Source organism: Panulirus ornatus, chromosome 6 (assembly GCF_036320965.1).
Source record: "Panulirus ornatus isolate Po-2019 chromosome 6, ASM3632096v1, whole genome shotgun sequence".
Classification (NCBI taxonomy): Eukaryota; Metazoa; Arthropoda; class Malacostraca; order Decapoda; family Palinuridae; genus Panulirus; species Panulirus ornatus.
In genome coordinates this window covers 19,943,090-19,966,133 of record NC_092229.1, presented here as the reverse complement: position 1 = coordinate 19,966,133, position 23,044 = coordinate 19,943,090, and the positions used below count along the sequence as shown (strand labels likewise).

Here is a 23,044-nt window from a genome sequence, read left to right as displayed (position 1 = left end):
ACACACACTGACATATACATATATACACATGTACATAATTCATACTGTCTGCCTTTATTCATTCCCATCACCACCCCGCCACACATGAAATAACAACCCCCTTCCCCCGTATGTGCGCAAGGTAAAACTAGGAAAAGACAACAAAGGCCCCATTCGTTCACACTCAGTCTCTAGCTGTCATGTATAATGCACCAAAACTACAGTTCCCTTTCCACATCCAGGCCCCACACAACTTTCCATGGTTTACCCCAGACGCTTCACACGCCCTGGTTCAATCTATTGACAGCACGTCGACCCCGGTATACCACATCGTTCCAATTCACTCTATCCCTTGGATGTATTTCACCCTCCTGCACGTTCAGGCCCCGATCACTCAAAATCTTTTCACTCCATCTTTCCACCTCCAATTTGGTCTCCCACTTCTCCTCGTTCCCTCCACCTCTGATACATATATCCTCTTGGTCAATCTTTCCTCACCCTTTCTCTCCATGTGACCAAACCATTTCAAAACACCCTCTTCTGCTCTCTCAACCACACTCTTTTCTACCACCACACATCTCTCTTACCCTGTTATTACTTACTCGATCAAACCACCTCACACCACATACTGTCCTCAAACATCTCATTTCCACCACATCCACCCTCCTCCTCACAACTCTACAGCCCATGCCTTACAACCATATAATATTGTTGGAACCACTATTCCTTCAAACATACCCATTTTTGCTTTCTGAGATAATGTTCTCAACTTCCACACATTCTTCAATGCTCCCAGAACTTTCGCCCCCTCCCCCACCCTATGATTCACTTCCGCTTCCATGGTTCCATCCGCTGCCAAATCCACTCCCAGATATCTACAACACTTCACTTCCTCCAGTTTTTCTCCATTCAAACTTACCTCCCAATTGACTTGTTGCTAAACCCTACTGTACCTAATAACCTTGCTCTTATTCCTTCAAAAATACCCACTTTTGCTCTCTGAGATAATGTTCTCTCTTTCTGCACATTCTTCACTGCTCCTAAAACCTTTGCCCCCTCTCAACTATATGACTCACTTCAGCTTCCATGGTTCAATTCATTGCCATGTCCACTCCCAGATATCTAAAACATTTCACTTCCTCAATTATTCTCTATTCAAACTTAATTCCCAATTAACTTGTCCCTCAACCCTGCTGCACTTAATAACCTTGCTTTCATTCATGTTTATTCTAAACTTTCTTCTTTCAAACACTCTTCCAAACTCAGTCACCAACTTCTGCAGTTTCTAACTCAAATCAGCCACCAGTGCTGTATCATCAGTGAACAACAACTGACTCACTTCCCATGCCCTGTCATCCCAACAAACAGCATACTCACCACTCTCCCCAAGACTCTTACATTTACCTTCCTCACCACACCCTCCATAAACAAATCAAACAACCATGGGGACATTACAAAACCCAGCCAAGGACCAACCTTCACTGGGAACCATTCACTCTCATCTCATCCTTCTAATACACACACCTTACACACTTGATTAAAACTTCACACTGCTTCAAGCAGCTTACCTCCCACACCATATATTCTTTAGACCTTCCATAAAGCATCTCCATCAACCCTATCATAAGCCCTCTCTAGATCCATTAATGCCACAAACAAGTCCATCTGTTTTTCTAAGCATTTATCACACACATTCCTCAAAGCAAAAACTTGATTTACACATCCTCTACCACTTCTAAACCATGCTGCTCCTCTAAAATCTGAAGCTCTGTACATGCCTTCACCCTCTATATCAGTATGCAACCAAATAATTTACCAGGTATACCCAACAAACTTATGCACCTGTAGTTTTACCACTAACCTTTATCCCCTTTAAAGACCTTTCAACAACAACCCTATCATATACCTTCTCCAGATCAATAAATGCTACATACAAATCCATCTGTTTTTTGAAGTATTTCTCACATACATTCTTCAAAGCAAACACCTGATCCACACATCCTCTACTGCTTCTGAAACCACATTGCTCTTCCCCAATCTGAGGCTCTGTACATGCCTTTACCCTTTAAATCAACACCCTCCCATATAATTTCTCAGGAATACTCAGCAAACTTATGCCTCTGTAATTTGAACACTCACCTTTATCCCCTTTGCCTTTCTACAATGGCACTATGCATGCATTCTGCTAATCCTCAGGCACCTCACCACGAACCATACATACAGTGAATATCCTTACCAACCAGTCAACAACACAGTCACCCCCTTTTTTTTTATAAATTCCACTGCAATATCATCCAAACCCACTGCCTTGCCAGCTTTCATCTTTCGCAAAGCTTTCACTACCTCTTCTCTGTTTACCAAACCATTCTCCCTGACCCACTCACTTCACACTCCACCCCGACCAAAACACTCTATATCTACCACTTTATCATCAAACACATTCAACAAATCTTCAAAATACTCACTTCATCTCCTCACTTCATCATTACTTGTTATTACCTCCCCATTTGCCCCCTTCACCAATGTTCCCATGTGTTCTCTTGTCTTATGCACTTTATCTGCCTCCTTCCAAAACATCTTTTTATTCTCCCTGAAATTTAATGATACTCTCTCACCCCAACTCTCATTTGCCCTCTTTTCCATCTCCTGCACCTTTCTCTTGACCTCCTGCTGCTTCCTTTAATACATCTCCCAGTCATTTGCACTACTTCCCTGCAAAAATCATCCAAACACCTCTCTCTTCTCTCTCACTAACAATCTTACTTCTTCCCACCATTCACTACCCTTTCTAATCTGCCCAACTCCCATCTTTCTCATTCCACATGTATCTTTTGCACAATCCATCAATAGCCTCCCTCAATACATCCCATTCTTCCCCCACTCCCCTTATGTAATTTGCTCTCACCTGTTGCCTTTCTGCACTCAATCTCTCTTGGTACTTCCTCACACAAGTCTCCTTTCCAAGCTCACTCACTCTAATCACTCTCTTCTCCATAACATTCTCTTTTCTTTTCTGAAAACCTCTATAAATCTTCATCTTTGCCTCCACCAAGACAGTGATCAGACATCCCCCCAGCTGCCTCTCTCAGCACATAAACATCCAAAAGTCTCTCTTTTACACGCCTAACAATTAACACGTAATCTAATAATGCCCTCTAGCCATCTCTCCTACTCCTTATGTATATCTCTCTTTTCAAACCAGGTATTCCCAATCACCAGTCCTTCTTCAGCACACAAATCCACAAGCTCTGGGGATGGGGGAAAAGAATACTTCCCATGTATTCCCAGCATGTCATAAAAGGTGACTAAAAGGGGAGGGAGCAGGGTGCTAGAAATCCTCCCCTATAGTTTTTACTTTTCCAAAAGAAGGAACAGAGAAGGGGGACGAGTGAGGATTTTCCCTCTTAGGCTCATGTGTAAAGCACCAAAACCACAGCTCCCGGTATATCACATCATTCCAATTCACTCTATTCCTTGCATGCCTTTCACCCTCCTGTATGTTCAGGCCCTAATCGCTCAAAATCTTTTTCACTCCATCCTTACACCTCCAATTTGGTCTCCCGCTTCTCCTTCTTCCCTTCACCTCTGACACATATGTCCTCTATATCAATCCTTCCTCACTCATTCTCTCCATATAACCAAACCATTTCAACACACCCTCTTCTGCTCTCTCAACCACAGTCTTTTCATTGCCACACATCTCTCTTACCCTTTCATTACTCACTCGATCAAACCACCTCACACCACATATTGTCCTAAAACATTTCATTTACGACACATCAACCCTCCTTCACACAGCCCTATCAATAGCCCATGCCTCACAACCATATAACATTGTTGGACCTACTATCCTTCAAACATTCCCATTTTTACTCTCCAAGATAACGTTCTATCCTTCCACACATACTTTATCGCTCCCAGAACCTTCGCCCCTTCCCCCATCTTGTGACTCACTTCCGTTACCGTAGTTCCATCCGCTGCTACATCCACTCCCAGATATATAAAACACTTCACCTCCTCCAGTTTTTCCTCCATTCAAACTTACATTCCAGTTAACTTCTCTCTCAACCCTACTGAACCTAATAATCTTGCTCTTATTCACATTTACTCTCAACTTTCTCCTTTTACACACTTTTCCAAACTCAGTCACCAACTTCTGCAGTTTCTCACTTGAATCTGCCACTAATGCTGTATCATCTGCAAACAACAACTGATTCACTTCCAGGTCCTCTCATCCCTAACAAACTGCATACTCACCCCTCTCTCCAAAACTCTTGCATGCACTTCCCTAACTACCCATCCATAAACAAATCAAACAACCATGGGGACATTACACACTCCTGAAGCAAACCGACATTCACCGGGAAACAATCACTCTCCTCTCTTCCTACTTGTACACATTACAGCTAAAGAGTGGATGTGAGCAAATGAGGCCATTTCTTCATCTGTTCCTGGTACTATCTCACTAATGTGGGAAGTGGTGAATATGTTTGAAAAAATAGATATATATTTCATTCCTTTCTGTCTTTCCTGCTTAAATGAGATGGTATCAAAAACAATCTAACAATGGCCTTATTCGCAAAAATTCAATCCTCATTTGTCCTTCCATTTTCTCTAATTTACTGCTTTCATCTTGTTAGCCAGATTCAAGTGTAAAGGCTTTTCACACTCTTAGTAATTCCTCTCATGATTATTGTTGTGGAGGTTTTCTCACTTCCCTACTCCTGGAGGTGGAACACAAGCATCAAAATTTTCAAGGTTATTCTCTCCATATTACCCCATGAGAATGTTGAATGGGTTGACTTACCTATGAGCATTAGATTCATAATCAAAGCTGGCAAAGGTTTGTGCTAAGGAGTTCCCTGATGATGAGCAGGGTGTTTCAACAATCAAAACTCTCTTCAACAGAGAGGAGAATACTTCTGGCTGAAGCTCAAATGCCAACTTGAAGCGGATAGCTGTATCACGACAGCAAAGGCCTTCTAACAGAGTTAAGGTAGCAGTAATACGATGTAACTTGTTATCATCCATATGTACATCTTCACCAAAGTTCAGTGATTCCTGCGGAAATACTGAAGGTTAGCAATGAACATATCATTCAGCATTATGAATGGAAGGGGAAATTAATCAGAGCTGCCACAAATCAATTACAGTTACACATGTATGGACTGCTATAAATCAAATTAACTCTAAGTATTCTGAAAACGAGTTCAAGTATGTGTAAAAGAGAGGAAATTATGAAATGTTAATTTCCTTTCATTTTTCTGACAAACTAATTGCCATAACATTTTGAAAAGAGTCCAATTCAATTTACCAAACTCATTATTGGCTGTGTCATAGATGTATGTGTAAGAGCATGAATAAATAGTTAAATGTATGAGCCGATAAGTCTTTGTGACAATGGTTTGGAAATCAGATCAAAAATACTTGCATTTTCTAGGGCTATTTTGCTCCTCAAGATCAGGGTTGTCAATGGATACTAGAGGCTAGAACACGAAATCTCATGTTTTGTCTGCTGGCTGTTACTTTAGTAAAAAATCTTAAGACTTTCACTACACAGTTCCATTTGAATTATCCAAAAGATAACACAAAATCTCATGTTTTGTCTGCTGGCTGTTACTTTATCAAAAAAAATCTTAAGGCTTTCACTACACAGTTCCATTTGAATTATCTACAAAGTTGTTCTTATATTCAGTGAGTTAAAAAGTAATGGGACAACTTTTTACCAGAGACATATACATCCTTTAGGATAACCAGACATAATCAAGGACCTCAACTTTGAAAAAGCTCCCCATAAAAATAGACTATATTCATATTTTGTCTCTAAAATCTTATCATTCCGTAAAATATACATTTCCATATTTCCTATAAAAGCATACCAAACATCATAAAATCTGCAGGAGACAAGATTAATTGTCTCAAATACATGCATGTGAATGAAAAAGGCCAAATCAGCAGGCAACTAAGATTTTCTGGTATGGATTTAAAGGTTATTTCTTATGACTGCTTGTCATGATCAGAGCTGATACTAGACACAAGAGCTTAGAACACTGAACTCTTATGATTAGATTATCTGCTGGCTGTTACTTCACAGAAAAAATCTAAGCACTGGACTTTCATTACACAACCCACTTTGAATTATTCAGACAGCTGTTTTTCATTCTACTGAGCTAAAATGTAATGGGAGAACTCTCAACTATACACATCAGTTAGGACAACAGACAATTATAAACTGTCAATTAAGAAAAAGCTTTTCATGAAAAATTAAGTAATTTCAAAATAAATTTTGTTTCTTTAGCCTTTAAAAGGCAGCCAACAACTACTGAGATGCTCAATGAGAACAGCATCCAACAACTACTGAGATGCTCAATGAGAACAGCATTCAACAACTATTGAGGTGCTCTTTGAGAACAGCATCCAACAACAATAATCTGATATGCTAACTTTCTTCTGTTTAAATATCCAGCTGACTTAATTATCATTAGTAGCCCAGAGAGGTCACTCTGATCAGTAGGGAAGCAGTGCAAAAGTTCTGCTTTCCTCAGTATCCCTAAGAAAGTAACACGAGATCAAAGAGGAAGGTGTAAGGGCTGATAAAAAGGGCAAACAAGGGTTGGGGTGAGCAAACATAAGCAAAGTTTAGGGAGAATAAATAAATTTTTTTTTGAAAGGAGATAAACAGTGGCAGTAAAAAAAAGACAAGAGGGAATATAAGTGAAAAGAGCAAAAGCAGAAGTGGTAACAGACAGAGATGAGCTTAAGCAGATATAGTGAGTATTTTGAATAATTGCTGGATGTGTCCAATAATAGGTTGGCAGATGTGGGCTGTTTTAGACCCAAGATATGGATGTGAGCAGTGTTGGACACAAAGATATGCAAAGTGAGAGTTATGGGAGGTGGCTTGATGAAGAGAAGTGATGGTGAAAGCCTTGCATTAGATGAAGTGTGTCAAAGGGACTGGAGTGGAAAGGAATGCAGGAAAATTTCCAAACAAAATGGGAGATTGTGCTGTTAATTAGTTTGTTAGCATTTTCAGTATATGTATGACTCACGCTGAGGTGCCTAAGGATTCATGTAATGCCTGTACAGTGCCAGTGAAAAAAAAAGAGGGGGCAATGGGGACAAAAGTATTATCATTTGTTATTTTGCTTTGTCGCTGTCTCCTGCGTTAGCGAGGTAGCGCAAGGAAACGGACAAAAGAATGGCCCAACCCACCCCCATACACATGTATATACATACACGTCCACACATGCAAATATACATACCTATACATCTCAATGTATATATATATATATATACACACACAGACATATACATATATAAACATTTACATAATACATACTATCTGCCCTTATTCATTCCCATCGCCACCCTGCCACACATGGAATAACAACCCCCTCCCCCCTCATGTGTGTGAGGTAGCACTAGGAAAGAGGCCACATTTGTTCACACTCAGTCTCTAGCTGTCATGTATAATGCAACGAAACCATAGCTCCCTTTCCACATCCAGGCCCCACACAACTTTCCATGCTTTACCCCAGATGCTTCACATGCCCTGGTTCAATCCATTGACAGCACGTTGACCCCGGTATACCACATCGTTCCAATTCACTCCATTCCTTGCACACCTTTCACCCTCCTGCATGTTCAGGCCCCGATCACTCAAAATCCTTTTCACTCCATCTTTCCACCTCCAATTTGGTCTCCCACTTCTCCTCGTTCCCTCCACCTCTGACACATATATCCTCTTGGTCAGTCTTTCCTCACTCATTCTCTCCATGTGACCAAACCATTTCAAAACACCCTCTTCTGCTCTCTCAACCACACTCTTTTTATTTCCACACATCTCTCTTACCCTTACATTACTTACTCGATCAAACCACCCCACACCACACATTGTCCTCAAACATCTCATTTCCACCACATCCACCCTCCTGCGCACAACTCTATCCATAGCCCATGCCTCGCAACCATACAACATTGTTGGAACCATTATGCCTTCAAACATACCCATTTTTGCTTTCCGAGATAATGTTCTCGACTTCCACACATTCTTCAAGGCTCTCAGAATTTTCGCCCCCTCCCCCACCCTATGATTCACTTCCGCTTCCATGGTTCCATCCACTGCCAAATCCACTCCCAGATATCTAAAACACTTCACTTCCTCCAGTTTTGCTCCATTCAAACTTACCTCCCAATTGGGGACAAAAGTAAATGTCTGAATTACAGAGATATAAGTTTGTTGAGTGCCCTATATATGGCAAATTGTATGGAAGAGTAGTGCCTGAGAAGGTGGTGGCATGCAGAGACCATACAGGGGAAGAACAATGTGGTTTCAAGAGTGGTAAAGGATGCATGGATCAGGTGCTTGCTTTGAAGATTGTGGGAAAGAAATACTTATAGAAACAGATGCATTTGTGTGAGGCATTTATGGATATGGAGAAGGTATATGATAAGGTTCACAGTGATGTTTTGTGGAAGATTTTATGTATATACAGTGTGGGAGGAGAGCAACAGAAAGTAGGGAGGAATTCTTATCAAGGGGAAAAGGCATAAGAGTGAGTAGGAAGAGATGAGAACAAGTGGTTCCCAGTGAATGAAGGTTTGAGGCAGTATTGTGTAATGTTTCTGTGGCTGTTTGATTTGTTTATGGATGGGGAGGTGAGGGAGATGAATGCAAAGGTAGGCGGAAGAGCATGAAAGTGGAGCTAGTTACTGTTTGCTGATGACAAGGCACTAGCGGCAGATACAAGTGAGAAACTGCAGAAGCTGGTTTGGAAGTGTGCATGAAAGGAGAAAGATGACAGTAAATGTGAAAAAAAAGCTAGGTTATTAGGTTTATCGGTGAACACAGAGAGGTTGTTTTGTTGCATCCTCTGCTGCCATATCCATCCAACTCCAAGTTTTCCCCATTCAAACTTATAAAGCATTCTATTTCATCCTCCACTTACACTTTTTCTTTGTGAGGACAAAGTTTTTCTACAAAATCTAAAAGCTACATAAGTTTTCACGAAATCTGTTTATGGTTTTAAAAATGTCTACAACAATTTAATGTGAAACAACACTGCAGAAACAGTAAAAGAAAACATACTTTGACAGCAGTGATGAAGTCTTCAATATATGTAGAGAAGACCGAATCATCTTGGGTTATAAAACAGTGCATAACCCTCACAGAAGCAACACCGCACTGCTCTGAATGCATCCATCCTATTATTCTAATTATGGGGGAAGTATATTATTATCATCATATTATCTTAGAAGCACAGTATATCATATGCAAACTAACAGCATCATGAGAATTTGAGATTCATAAGAGACCATAATTCTATTAGTTAATTCATTTCAAGCAATGAAAGCATAACAGCTCAGATAATGAAAGTCTTAAGAATAATTTTTGAGCAAAAATTAGGCACAACAAAAATATCTGCCAAAAAATTCCAGCAAGGCTCTTTTCTAGAAAGTATAGTACGTGGAAAATCTACAAAACAAAGTACACTGGCCCTATAATCACTGAAAACTAATAAAGATATGCAGTTGCAATAGAAAACACAATACAAATAAAGTTAAACCATATCGCCAAAGCCTGTCTCCAGATGGCTGCATTCAATTTCATACGCTCTCTAACAGGAATTTAACAGAAAGCACTTGTCCATGCGAGTAAACTAGAGGGTGGATAAGGTTAGTGTGACTGGAGGTATGATTGCAATTTAAAGGACTAAGAGTACTAGTTGTACACTCAGGCATAGTGGTGACTGGTTGAAGTGAGCGGAAGTGTAGAAATAAGAGTGGCAAATGGCGTTTCCTTACTCTGTAAATGATAGGGGAGAACTGAAACAGTGGGTAGTGTGGCATACACAGTATCAGTAACAACAACAAAAACCCTAGGCATGCACCTCTCCCTGAAATCCTCGCATTCACCTCCCTCACCACACCATCCAAAGAAGAACCTCAACCAACCATGGTAACACCACAGCTCAGCCACAGACTCGCCTCCACCTAGAGCCACTCATCCTTCTCTCTTCCTATCCGAACATGTCTTACTCTTTTGATAAAGACATTGATAGCCATTGATTATAAACTAAATGATTTCAGACAATAATGACCACTCTTCTCTAGAACACTAGAATCATAACTGCAACTTATCACAGAGCTTGTCATATCCAAGAAGTAATTTTTAAAATGAAGACATTGAACATTCATTCCATACCTGCCCAGCTCTCACTTCACAAGACAAACATGTAACATCATCACATTCATTGACCTGTAGTCCTGCCCAGTGGATGTGGTTGGTTTACAGTGTACTGTGGAGTTACACTGAGAGGCTCCTGGGGTAGGCAAGTAAAAGTAAAGTATATGGCCAAGTCAGTGGGGCTTGACTTTGGATGGCTGGTGCTATTTTCAGAGATGGCTACAGAGTGGGTGAGTGCAAATGAAGCTACTGTTCACTCATGCCAGACTCCATCTTGCTAAGGTAGGAAAAGCAATTAGGTATCAAAAAACATACATATATATATATATATACCTTATCTTAATTTGCCAAAACCCTCCTCAAAGCAATCAAAAACTACAGGCTGAGAAATGTGGTGATGTGGTGTGCTTGCCTTTGTAAGTTTGAGTGCTGGAAAACTGAATCATAGAAGTTTAGTGTTTTTAGTATGGAAGCTACATTCTGACCATAATGGATCTTATGTAGAATCAATATCTATAATGTTGTAGAGATAGGTAGTGTCAAAAGTACAATGAGAAAGTGTAACATATGTGTCTGAGGAGTTTCAGATGGATGTATGTCAGGTGGAATGTAGGTCATGATTTGGATCAGGGAGAAGCCAGATGTTTTGAGCTTGTCCTGTCATTACAGTATAAAGATGTTTTGTCAATGTAGCATTTGCTGAGGGAGAGGGGGATCTAGAAATATAGGATGCATAACTGTGAGACAGGAGCTTTTTATTTCCCTATGAATTCTTGTGACTGGGTTTGTGTTGGTTTGGGTTAGATGGGCTAAAACTAATGCAAAGAACTGAGTGTCGAGATGAGGCAAGACTGTACTGGAAATAATTCTGTTTCTCTCTACAGTTGCTGAGTGTTCATGGTTGCTACACATCAAATTATTGTTCTAAGTGCTCTGTTCTGTGTGGTTTGCAGTTTTGTTGTCTGCTTTTAAAAGGGTGACTGACATAGCATATGAAGCATAACTTGTGTGGATCACATTAATAGTTTGTAGAGCATACTGAGAGAATCCTCTCTTGTCTGAAACTGGTGCCAATGAATATTCTGAGTGCATTTAGTTTGTTTACAGCCTTTGTGCTGATGTATGAAATGGAGGTGAATATCAAGTAGGTGTCATATATGATATATAATATGGATGGTGTTTTGCTAAGTAGGTGAAGTTGACCATTCAGAGTTATGTAAGGGTGCAATTTGGATTCATGTCTGTCAGGGGTTTAAGAGGGTGATCGTGAATTTCTGTTGGGATACAGAAATTCTGTTTTCAGTAAAGTTCTGATAGTTTGATGTAATGCTTCATGATTTTTGTTGCATGTGCAATGTTAAGGTACTATGGTGTAACAGTGAGGTCATGTGCGTATAAGAGAACTTTAAGACTGTACAATGCAGGGGACTAGGGTAGGTCAAGTAGGAAGAGACTGGAAAGAGTTAAAGAACTCCTCCTAACAGTACATTAAACTTTAGTGTATTAGCACCTAACTGTTAAATATTAAAAGAGATCTATAAATTCAAAGGCTGTAGAGGAATAAATCTGTCGAATATGAATTCTCTTAACAGTACGGTTTTCAACAAAAATAAAATCTAAAACAAAAAGATTGTTTTAAAGATAAGTGTTTAGTTAATGTAAATATCCTAAGCACTATGACTTACTTGGGAAATATATCCATATAAAGAGGCCGTATCTCTGAATGGTCAAACTCAACAAGGTGATACAGCAGATCCAGCATTACTTCAGTAAGGCATTCTGGGCTCTCAGGAACCATACTTTTGAGCAAAGGTATCAAACCAGATGCATAATCTTTGTACCTGTGATTTTTACCTCTGTCAATGATCTGGCATGTCAATGATCTGAGCAAATAATTATATATTTTTTTCAGATAAACCTACAAAAACACCTCCTTTTCTTAACTAAATATTTCAATCCTAGGATGTGAATTCATCAAACTTCATATCTATCTAATGTCTGATAAGAAAATGCAAAAAGATATAGAGAAGATTATCTGAAGGAAATTTACCCTCTGAGACGTTCTTCTACACTTGGACAAGAAGTAAGCTCCCCAAAAACATCAGCAGCCAGCCGAAGCCAGGAAACATTATTTTCCATGAAACCATAAGTTGCTGCAGCAAAGACCAAGTCTACAATATGTTCAATCTGTCAAAGAAATTAAGAAAAACTTGTTAGATTTTTCAATACTGTGATCACTATTCCTCTTACGTAAACTTTCTAAATAATGTGTAAATAGAAGATGGAAGAAGAAATGCTAACCAGTGTGTTTTGTGTGTTCTGGTAGGGGTAAAAGAGCTACTGGCAAAATTATTAAGGAGAAACACAATAGAAGTATCGCCCATGGCTGACAATCTGTAATTTGCCTAGATCTTTTGGTTTTGCCTGCTAATGATTTTACTAGTTTAGGATTTTGCCTAAGAAATACAGCATATGACTGGGTTGAATCTCCCTTGTCATCATCTAGAGACTCATTCTCATCTGTTAGCTCACACCCAGGTAGTTCTGACCTTAGTGATTTTTGGTTCTTAGAGGTACTTGAGTGTTCCTCAAGACATTCCTGAAGGTTTCTCCCCATGAAGGGCATCTGAATTATGCTCCCTCGAGAAGGCATCAGAACAACACCCCTTCAAGAAGGCATTAGAACAATGCCCCCTCTAAAGGGTATCAGAACAATGCCCCCTAAAAAGAGCATCAAAAGAAGCATTTGATCTACTACCATTGTGAAAGCAAAGAGGTTTTGAAGTTTCAGTGAGTAATAATTTTTGTCTTTTTTCTTTATTTGGAGGAGTAGCTTTTGACTGTTGAGCTGGCAATCTTCCATTAGAACAAAGCCTTATAAAAATTACGCAAAAGATATCATGAGGAAGGTTCTGTTTACATCTCTTCTTGCTTTAGCAACTCGTTTTTTAGGTGTATACATCTCTCTATCTCTGACACCCATTCCCTTTGGGTACTCCCTCAAGGGGGTGGCCATGGCAAAAGAGTCTTCATGACTGGTGAACTCCAGTTCCACTTCTTAGCCTTTAGTGCTTCATCTGTAACAGGCCACTAGCGGAGGACAACTCTAGCAGAGATTTTTCAGAGGCTCCTCAAAGTTCTACCTAATGTGTCTACTAAATATTCCAAACAAATATTCTGAATTATTACTTCTACCTAATACTCCCACTAATGTTCCTACCTACTAGTTCTACCTAATGCTCCTGTCTCATGTTCCTACCTACTACTTCCATCTATTGTTCCTACCATTTGCCAAAAGGTAGGACTGGCAAATAGTGCTCATTGCAGAAAAATCTAGAGTTACATATGTTGAGTTGTGTGAGTCAAGTATTGTCAAGTGTTAAGTGTAACAAGGAAATTGTTTATTTGGGGAAAGAATGTCAGCAGTCCAAGTGTGGGTGAGGCAGAAAGAAAAGACAGCTACCTGGGTCAGGGCAATGCAACTTGACAACCATCGAGGTGGTTGTTCACTACACAACAGTCATTAACCATCCCAATACCCAGGCAGGTTGTACCAGTAATATACCTCCTTAGTCAGTGGTTGCCTACCAACTACACTCAGGTTAAAATTTGTATTTCTCATACAAATCTAATGCAATTTTTGTCAACAACTTTGAATTTACCTCTACAATTTTGTGTTAAATACATAGGTATATGCATGGGATTTCTTGAAGGATTCCCTCAAAATCACTACAATCATAATCATGACTCTTGTATTTGTCCTTTACATAAAACTGAACTGAGGATGGGATGATACTAACACCCCACCAGCCTGCCCTTCCATCTTGTAAGGAACTTCTGTGATAATGAATACTAAAACCACAATAATTATATTCACTCTTTTGCCATCAATTTTCCTATCAACTTTCTCTGTTAGTCATTTTAAGCTGATAATATTTAGCTTTATGTCTTTGAAGTTTTCTTTACCTTTGTTTTGCAGTAGTCAATGGGAAATTATTCTCACTGACTGACTGAGGTATCTGATACAAATAAAGCCTTCGAGTGAATCACCTTAACAGTTGCTTGTTTGTTGGTACCTTTCATTATATAGAAGCTTCCCTACTCAAATGTTTAACATTGAAAGCTCCCATATATGTTTTCAATTATCTTTTTAAGTTCACTTCCACATGATTTTTATGGTCTATGCACCTGGTCTTAAGAAAGATCATTAGATGCAAGTGCTTTGGGAGCAGCAGACTGATTGCCTCAGAAGTTTTGAATTACGTAATGTGGCAGATGAGGGTATAATTGGGGTGCACTGGGTATTCATCGTTAGGAATGAAAATGGTGAGCATCTGGCAGAGATGTGTGCCAAAAAAAAAGACAGGTGATTGGGAATACCTGGTTTAAAAAGGAGGGATATACACAAGTACACACATGTGAGTAGGAGACATGGTCAGTGGGCATTATTAAATTACATATTAAGTGACAGGAATGTAAAAGAGAGAATTTTGGATGTAAATGTCCTGCAATGAGCAGCTGGTGGGATATCTTGTGGAGTCAAAGGTGAAGATTTGTGGAGGTTTTCGAAAAAGAGGAAACAATATCAGGGAGAAGAGAGTAGTGAGAGTAAGCTTGGAAAAGAAACCTCTTTCTTTCTTTCTTTCACACTATTCGCCATTTCCCGCGTTAGCGAGGTAGTGTTAAGAACAGAGGACTGGGCCTTTGAGGGAATATCTTCACCTGGCCCCCTTCTCTGTTCCTTCTTTTGGAAAATTAAAAAAAAACGAGAGGGAAGGATTTCCAGCCACCCACATGTGGCATGCAAAAGGTGGGAGGTGGGCAGATTAGAAAGGGTAGTGAGTGAAGGGATAAAGATGTAACGTTCCGAGTGAAAGAGAAAAGAGGGGCATTTCGGCAGTACTTACTAGAAAGGAGCAAAAATGAGTGAGAGATATATAAGAAAAAGTGGCAAGAGGTCAAGAGGAGGGTGCAGGGGTTAAAAAGAAGGCAAATGAGAGATGGAGTAAACAAGTATCAGTAAACTTTAAGGAAAATAAGATGCTTTGGAAGGGGGAAAATAATGTATGAAAGACAAGAAAACAAACAGGAACATTAGTGAAAAGGGGCAAAAGGGAAAGTATTAACAAATACTGATAAAGTGAGGAGATGGCATGAATATTTTGAAGGATTGTTAAATGTTTGATGATAGAGTGGCAGATGTAGGGTGTTTAGACTGGGGTGGTATGCAAAGTGAGAGAATCATGGAGAGTGGTTTGGTGAAGAGAGAAGAGGTGGTGAAAGCTTTGCGTAAGATGAAATGCAGCAAGGTGGCCAGGGTGGATGGAATTGCAATTAAAATTATTAAGAAAGGAGATGATTGTGTTGATAAGAATTCTCAATGTATGTAAGGATCATATTGAGGTGCCTAAGGATTGGCAGAATGCATGGATAGTGCCACTGTGTAAAGAAAGGGGGCATAAAGGTGAGCATTCAAACTATAGAGGTACGAGTTTGTTCAGTATACTTGGTAAGTTGTATGGAAGGGTACTGACTAAGGGGGTGAAGGCATGTGCAAGAGGAGGAGGAGCAGTGTAGTTTCAGGAGTAGAGTATGTGTGGATCAAATTTCCTTTAAAAAATAACTATGAGAAATATCTAGAAAAAAACAGTTGGATCTGTATGTGGCAATTATGAATCTGGAGAAGGCACATGATAGGGTTGATAGAAATGCTTTGTTGAAGTTATTATGAACATATGGTGTGGAAGGAAAGCTGCTAAAGTTTTTATCAAGGATGTAAGGCATGTGTATGAGTAAAGAGAGAGGAAAGTGAATAGTTCCAAGTGAAGGTTGGTATGCAGCACAGGTGCATGATGTCACCTTGGTTGTTCAGTTTGTGTATAGATGGGATGGTGAGGGAGGTAAATGTGAGCCTTAGAGAGAGGGGTGAGTATGCAGTCTGTTCTCGATGAGAGGGCCTGGGATGTGATTCAGATGTTGCTTGCTAATGATACAGCATTGGTGGCTGATCACATTGAGAAACTCTAGAAGCTGGTAACTGAGTTTGGAAGTGTGTGTGAAGGGAGAAAGTTGTGAGTTAATGTGAATAAATGCAAGGTTATTAGGTTCAGTAGGGTTGAGGGACAAGTTAATTGGGATGTAAGTTTGAATGGAGAAATATTGGAGGAGTGAAGTGCTTTAGATATCTGAGAGTGGACTTAGCAGTGGATGGAACCATGGAAGCAGAAGCGAGTCACGTGTGTGTGTGTGTGTGTGTGTGTGTGTGTGTGTGTGTGTGTGTGTGTGTGTGTGTGTGTGTGTGTGTGTGTGCGTGCGTGCGTGTGTGTGTGTGTCCTGTGAGCATTGAAGAAAGTGTGGAGGGAGAGAACATTATCTCGGAAAGCAAAAATGGGTATGTTTGATGGAATAGTGGTTCCAACAATGTTATATGGTTGCGAGGCATGGGCTACAGATAGGGTTGTACAGAGGATGGGGGATGTGTCGGAATTTAAATGTTTGAAGACAATATGTGGTGTAAGGTGGTTTGATCAAGTAAGTAATGAAAGGGTAAAAGAGATGTGTGGAAATAAAAAGAGTGTGGTTGAGAGAGCAGAAGAGGGTGTGTCAAAATAGTTTGGACATATGGAGAGAATAAGTGAAGAAAGACTGACAAAGAGGATATATGTGTCAGAGGTGGAGGGAACAAAGAGAAACGGGAGACCAAATTGGAGGTGGAAAGATGGAGTGAAAAAGATTCAAGCAATAGGAGCCTGAACATACAAGCGGGTGAAAGGTGTGCAAGGAACACAGTGAATTGGAATGGTGTGGTATACCAGAGTCGATGTGCTATCAGTGGACTGAACTAGGGCACATGAAGTATCTGAGATAAACCATGGAAAGGTCTGTGGGGCCTGGATGTGGATAGGGAGCGAGCTGTAGCTTTGGTACATTACACATGACAGCTAGAAACTGATTAAGAATGAGTCTGGGCTATTTTGTCAGTTTTTCTTGGCGCTACCTCGCTGAAGAAGGGGGTGGCGATGCTGTTTCCTGTAAGGCGGGGTAGCGCCAGGAATGGATGAAGGCAAGCAAGTATGAATATGTACATGTGTACAATGCTCCCAGAACCTTCACCCTCTGCTCCACCCTCTAACTCACTTCCGCTTCCATAGTTCCATCCCCTGCTAAGTCCACTCCCAGATATCTAAAACATTTCACTTCCTCAATTTTTTCTCCATTCAAACATACCTCCCAATGAACTTGTCCGTCAACTCTATTGAACCTAATAACCTTGTTCTTATTCACATTTACTCTCAGCTTTCTTCTTTCACACACTCTACCAAACTCAGTCACCAGCTTCTGCAGTTTCTCACCCAAATCAGCCACCAGCGCTGTATCATCAACAAGCAACAACTGACTCACTTCCAAAGCCCTATCATCCACAACAGACTGCATACTTACCCCTCTCTCCAAAACTCTTGCATTCAGCTCCCTAACAACCCCATCTATAAACAAATTAAACAACCATGGAGACATCACACACCCCTGCCGCAAACCGACATTCGCTGGGAACCAATCACTTTCCTCTCTTCCTACTTGTACACATGCCTTACATCCTCAATAAAAACTTTTCACTGCTTCTAGCAACTTACCTCCCACACCATATCCTCTTAATACCTTCCACAAAGCATCTCTATCAACCCTATCATATGCCTGCTCCAGATCCATAAATGCTACATACAAATCCATATGTTTTTCTAAGTATTTCTCACATACATTCTTCAAAGGAAACATCTGATCCACTCATCCTCTACCACTTCTGAAACCACAAGGCTCTTCCCCAATCTGATGCTCTGTACATGCCTTTACCCTTTCAATCAACACCCTCCCATATAATTTCCTAGGAATACTCAACAAACTTACCTCTGTAATTTGAAGACTCACCTTTATCCCCTTTGCCTTTGTACAAATGGCACTATGCATGCATTCTGCCAATTCTCAGGCACTTCACCATGATCCATACATACACTGAATATCCTTACCAACCAGTCAAAAACACAGTTATCTCCTTTTTTAATAAATTCCACTGCAATACCATCCAAACCCACCACCTTGCTGGCTTTCATCTTCCACAAAGCTTTCACTACCTCTTCTCTATTTACCAAACCATTTCCCCTGACCCTCTCACTTTGTCCACCACCTTGAACAAGACACCCCATATCTGCCACTCCATCATCAGACATTCAACAAACCTTCAAAATACTCACTCCATCTCCTTCTCACTTAACCACTACTTGTTATTACCTCCCCCGTAGCCCCCTTCACCAATGTTCCCATCTGCTCTCTCGTCCCACGCACCTTATTCACCTCCTTTCAAAACATCTTTTTTATTTCTATATTTATTTTGCTTTGTCGCTTTCTCCCGCGTTAGCGAGGTAGCATAAGGAAACAGACGACAGAATGGCCCAACCCACCCACATACACATGTATATACATACACGTCCACACACACAAATATACATACCTATACATCTCAATGTACCCATATATATACACACACAGACATATACATATATACACATGTACATAATTCATAGTCTGCCTTTATTCATTCCCATCGCCACCTTGCCACACATGGAATAACAACCCCCTCCCCCCTCATGTGTGCGAGGTAGCGCTAGGAAAAGACACCAAAGGCCCCATTCGTTCACACTCAGTCTCTAGCTGTCATGTAATAATGCACCGAAACCACAGCTACCTTTCCACATCCAGGCCCCACACAACTTTCCATGGTTTATCCCAGATGCTTCACATGTCCTGGTTCAATCCATTGGCAGCACGTCGACCCCGGTATACCACATCGTTCCAATTCACTCTATTCCTTGCATGCCTTTCACCCTCCTGCATGTTCAGGCACTGATCACTCAAAATCTTTTTCACTCCATCTTTCCACCTCCAATATGGTCTCCCACTTCTCGTTCCCTTGGTCCCTTCTCTTGGTCAATCTTTCCTAACTCATTCTCTCCATGTGAACAAACCACTTCAAAACACCTTCCTCTGCTCTCTCAACCACACTCTTTTTATTTCCACACATCTCTCTTACCCTTACATTACTTACTCGATCAAACCACCTCACACCACATATTGTCCTCAAACATCTCATTTCCACCACATCCACCCTCCTGCGCACAACTCTATCCATAGCCCACACCTCGCAACCATACAACATTGTTGGAACCACTATTACTTCAAACATACCCATTTTTGCTTTCCGAGATAATGTTTTCGACTTCCAAACATTCTTCAAGGCTCCCAGAATTTTCGCCCCCTCCCCCACCCTATGATTCACTTCCGCTTCCATGGTTCCATCCGCTGCCAGATCCACTCCCAGATATCTAAAGCACTTTACTTCCTCCAGTTTTTCTCCATTCAAACTCACCTCCCAATTGACTTGACCCTCAACCCTACTGTACCTAATAACCTTGCTCTTATTCACATTTACTCTTAACTTTCTTCTTTCACACACTCTACCAAACTCAGTCACCAGCTTCTGCAGTTTCTCACATGAATCAGCCACCAGAACTGTATCATCAGCGGACAACAACTGACTCACTTCCCAAGCTCTCTCATCCACAACAGACTGCATACTTGCCCCTCTTTCCAAAACTCTTGCATTCACCTCCCTAACAACCCCATCCATAAACAAATTAAACAACCATGGAGACATCACACACCCCTGCCGCAAACCTACATTCACTGAGAACCAATCACTTTCCTCTCTTCCTACACGTACACATGCCTTACATCCTCGATAAAAACTTTTCACTTCTTCCAACAATTTGCCTCCCACACCATATATTCTTAATACCTTCCACAGAGCATCTCTATCAACTCTATCATATGCCTTCTCCAGATCCATAAATGCTATACACAAATCCATTTGCTTTTCTAAGTATTTCTCACATACATTCTTCAAAGCAAACACCTGATCCACACATCCTCTGCCACTTCTGACACCACACTGCTCTTCCCCAATCTGATGCTCTGTACATGCCTTCACCCTCTCAGTCAATACCCTCCCATATAATTTACCAGGAATACTCAACAAACTTATACCTCTGTAATTTGAGCACTCACTCTTATCCCCTTTGACTTTGTACAATGGCACTATGCAGCATTTCGCCAATCCTCAGGCACCTCACCATGAATCATACATACATTAAATAACCTTACCAACCAGTCAACAATACAGTCACCCCCTGTTTTAATAAATTCCACTGCAATACCATCCAAACCTGCTCCCTTGCCGGCTTTCATCTTCCGCAAAGCTTTTCCTACCTCTTCTCTGTTTACCAAATCATTTCTCCCAACCCTCTCACTTTGCACACCACCTCAACCAAAACACCCTATATCTGCCACTCTATCATCAAACACATTCAACAAATCTTCAAAATACTCACTCCATCTCCTTCTCACATCACCACCACTTGTTATCACCTCCCCATTAGCCCCCTTCACTGAAGTTCCCATTTGCTCCCTTGTTTTACGCACTTTATTTACCTCCTTCCAAAACATCTTTTTATTCTCCCTAAAATTTAATGATACTCTCTCACCCCAACTCTCATTTGCCCTCTTTTTCACCTCTTGCACCTTTCTCTTGACCCCCTGCCTCTTTCTTTTATACATCTCCCACTCATTTGCAATTTTTCCCTGCAAAAATCATCCAAATGCCTCTCTCTTCTCTTTCAGTAATAATCTTATTTCTTCATCCCACCACTCACTACCCTTTCTAATCAACCCACCTCCCACACTTCTCATGCCACAAGCATCTTTTGCACAAGCCATCACTGCTTCCCTAAATACATCCCATTCCTCCCCCACTCCCCTTACCTCCTTTGTTCTCACCTTTTTCCATTCTGTACTCGGTCTCTCCTGGTACTTCCTCACACGAGTCTCCTTCCCAAGCTCACTTACTCTCACCACTCTCTTCACCCCAACATTCTCTCTTCTTTTCTGAAAACCCCTACAAATCTTCACCTTCGCCTCCAGAAGATAATGATCGGACATCCCTCCAGTTGCACTTCTCAGCACATTAATATCCAAAAGTCTCTCTTTCGCGCGCCTATCAACTAACACATAATCCAATAACGCTCTCTGGCCATCTCTCCTACTTACATACGTATACTTATGTATATCTCGCTTTTTAAACTAGGTACTCCCAATCACCAGTCCTTTTTCAGCACATAAATCTACAAGCGGTGATGTGAGAAGGAGATGGAATGAGTATTTTGAAGGTTTGTTGAATGTGTCTGATGACAGAGTGGCAGATATAGGGTGTTTTGGTCGAGGTGGTGTGCAAAGTGAGAGGGTTAGGGAAAATGATTTGGTAAACAGAGAAGAGGTAGTAAAAGCTTTGCGGAAGATGAAAGCCGGCAAGGCAGCAGGTTTGGATGGTATTGCAGTGGAATTTATTAAGAAAGGGGGTGACTGTATTGTTGACTGGTTGGTAAGGTTATTTAATGTATGTATGACTCATGGTGAGGTGCCTGAGGATTGGCGGAATGCGTGCATAGTGCCATTGTACAAAGGCAAAGGGGATAAGAGTGAGTGCTCAAATTACAGAGGTATAAGTTTGTTGAGTATTCCTGGTAAATTATATGGGAGGGTATTGATTGAGAGGGTGAAGGCATGTACAGAGCATCAGATTGGGGAAGAGCAGTGTGGTTTCAGAAGTGGTAGAGGATGTGTGGATCAGGTGTTTGCTTTGAAGAATGTATGTGAGAAATACTTAGAAAAGCAAATGGATTTGTATGTAGCATTTATGGATCTGGAGAAGGCATATGATAGAGTTGATAGAGATGCTCTGTGGAAGGTATTAAGAATATATGGTGTGGGAGGCAAGTTGTTAGAAGCAGTGAAAAGTTTTTATCGAGGATGTAAGGCATGTGTACGTGTAGGAAGAGAGGAAAGTGATTGGTTCTCAGTGAATGTAGGTTTGCGGCAGGGGTGTGTGATGTCTCCATGGTTGTTTAATTTGTTTATGGATGGGGTTGTAAGGGAGGTAAATGCAAGAGTCCTGGAAAGAGGGGCAAGTATGAAGTCTGTTGGGGATGAGAGAGCTTGGGAAGTGAGTCAGTTGTTGTTCGCTGATGATACAGTGCTGGTGGCTGATTCATGTGAGAAACTGCAGAAGCTGGTGACTGAGTTTGGTAAAGTGTGTGGAAGAAGAAAGTTGAGAGTAAATGTGAATAAGAGCAAGGTTATTAGGTACAGTAGGGGTGAGGGTCAAGTCAATTGGGAGGTGAGTTTGAATGGAGAAAAACTGGAGGAAGTGAAGTGTTTTAGATATCTGGGAGTGGATCTGTCAGCGGATGGAACCATGGAAGCGGAAGTGGATCATAGGGTGGGGGAGGGGGCGAAAATTTTGGGAGCCTTGAAAAATGTGTGGAAGTCGAGAACATTATCCCGGAAAGCAAAAATGGGTATGTTTGAGGGAATAGTGGTTCCAACAATGTTGTATGGTTGCGAGGCGTGGGCTATGGATAGAGATGTGCGCAGGAGGATGGATGTGCTGGAAATGAGATGTTTGAGGACAATGTGTGGTGTGAGGTGGTTTGATCGAGTAAGTAACGTAAGGGTAAGAGAGATGTGTGGAAATAAAAAGAGCGTGGTTGAGAGAGCAGAAGAGGGTGTTTTGAAATGGTTTGGGCACATGGAGAGAATGAGTGAGGAGAGATTGACCAAGAGGATATATGTGTCGGAGGTGGAGGGAACGAGGAGAAGAGGGAGACCAAATTGGAGGTGGAAAGATGGAGTGAAAAAGATTTTGTGTGATCGGGGCCTGAACATGCAGGAGGGTGAAAGGAGGGCAAGAAATAGAGTGAATTGGTGTCATGT

The 23,044-nt window shown here is 40.9% G+C and overlaps 1 protein-coding gene across 3 annotated transcripts in view; it reads right to left on the bottom strand.

Annotated features, from left to right (window-relative positions):
- Window positions 1-23,044, bottom strand: part of LOC139749114 (protein CIP2A-like) — a 236,984-nt gene that overhangs the window by 125,920 nt on the left and 88,020 nt on the right. For all 3 annotated transcript variants that reach the window (XM_071662706.1, XM_071662705.1, XM_071662704.1), the window contains exons 7-10: window positions 12,219-12,355; window positions 11,854-12,009; window positions 9,071-9,194; window positions 4,787-5,040 (exon numbers count right to left, since the gene is read on the bottom strand). In XM_071662706.1, the coding sequence (XP_071518807.1) occupies window positions 4,787-5,040; window positions 9,071-9,194; window positions 11,854-12,009; window positions 12,219-12,355 (671 nt within the window). The remainder of the gene's footprint in view (window positions 1-4,786; window positions 5,041-9,070; window positions 9,195-11,853; window positions 12,010-12,218; window positions 12,356-23,044) is intronic.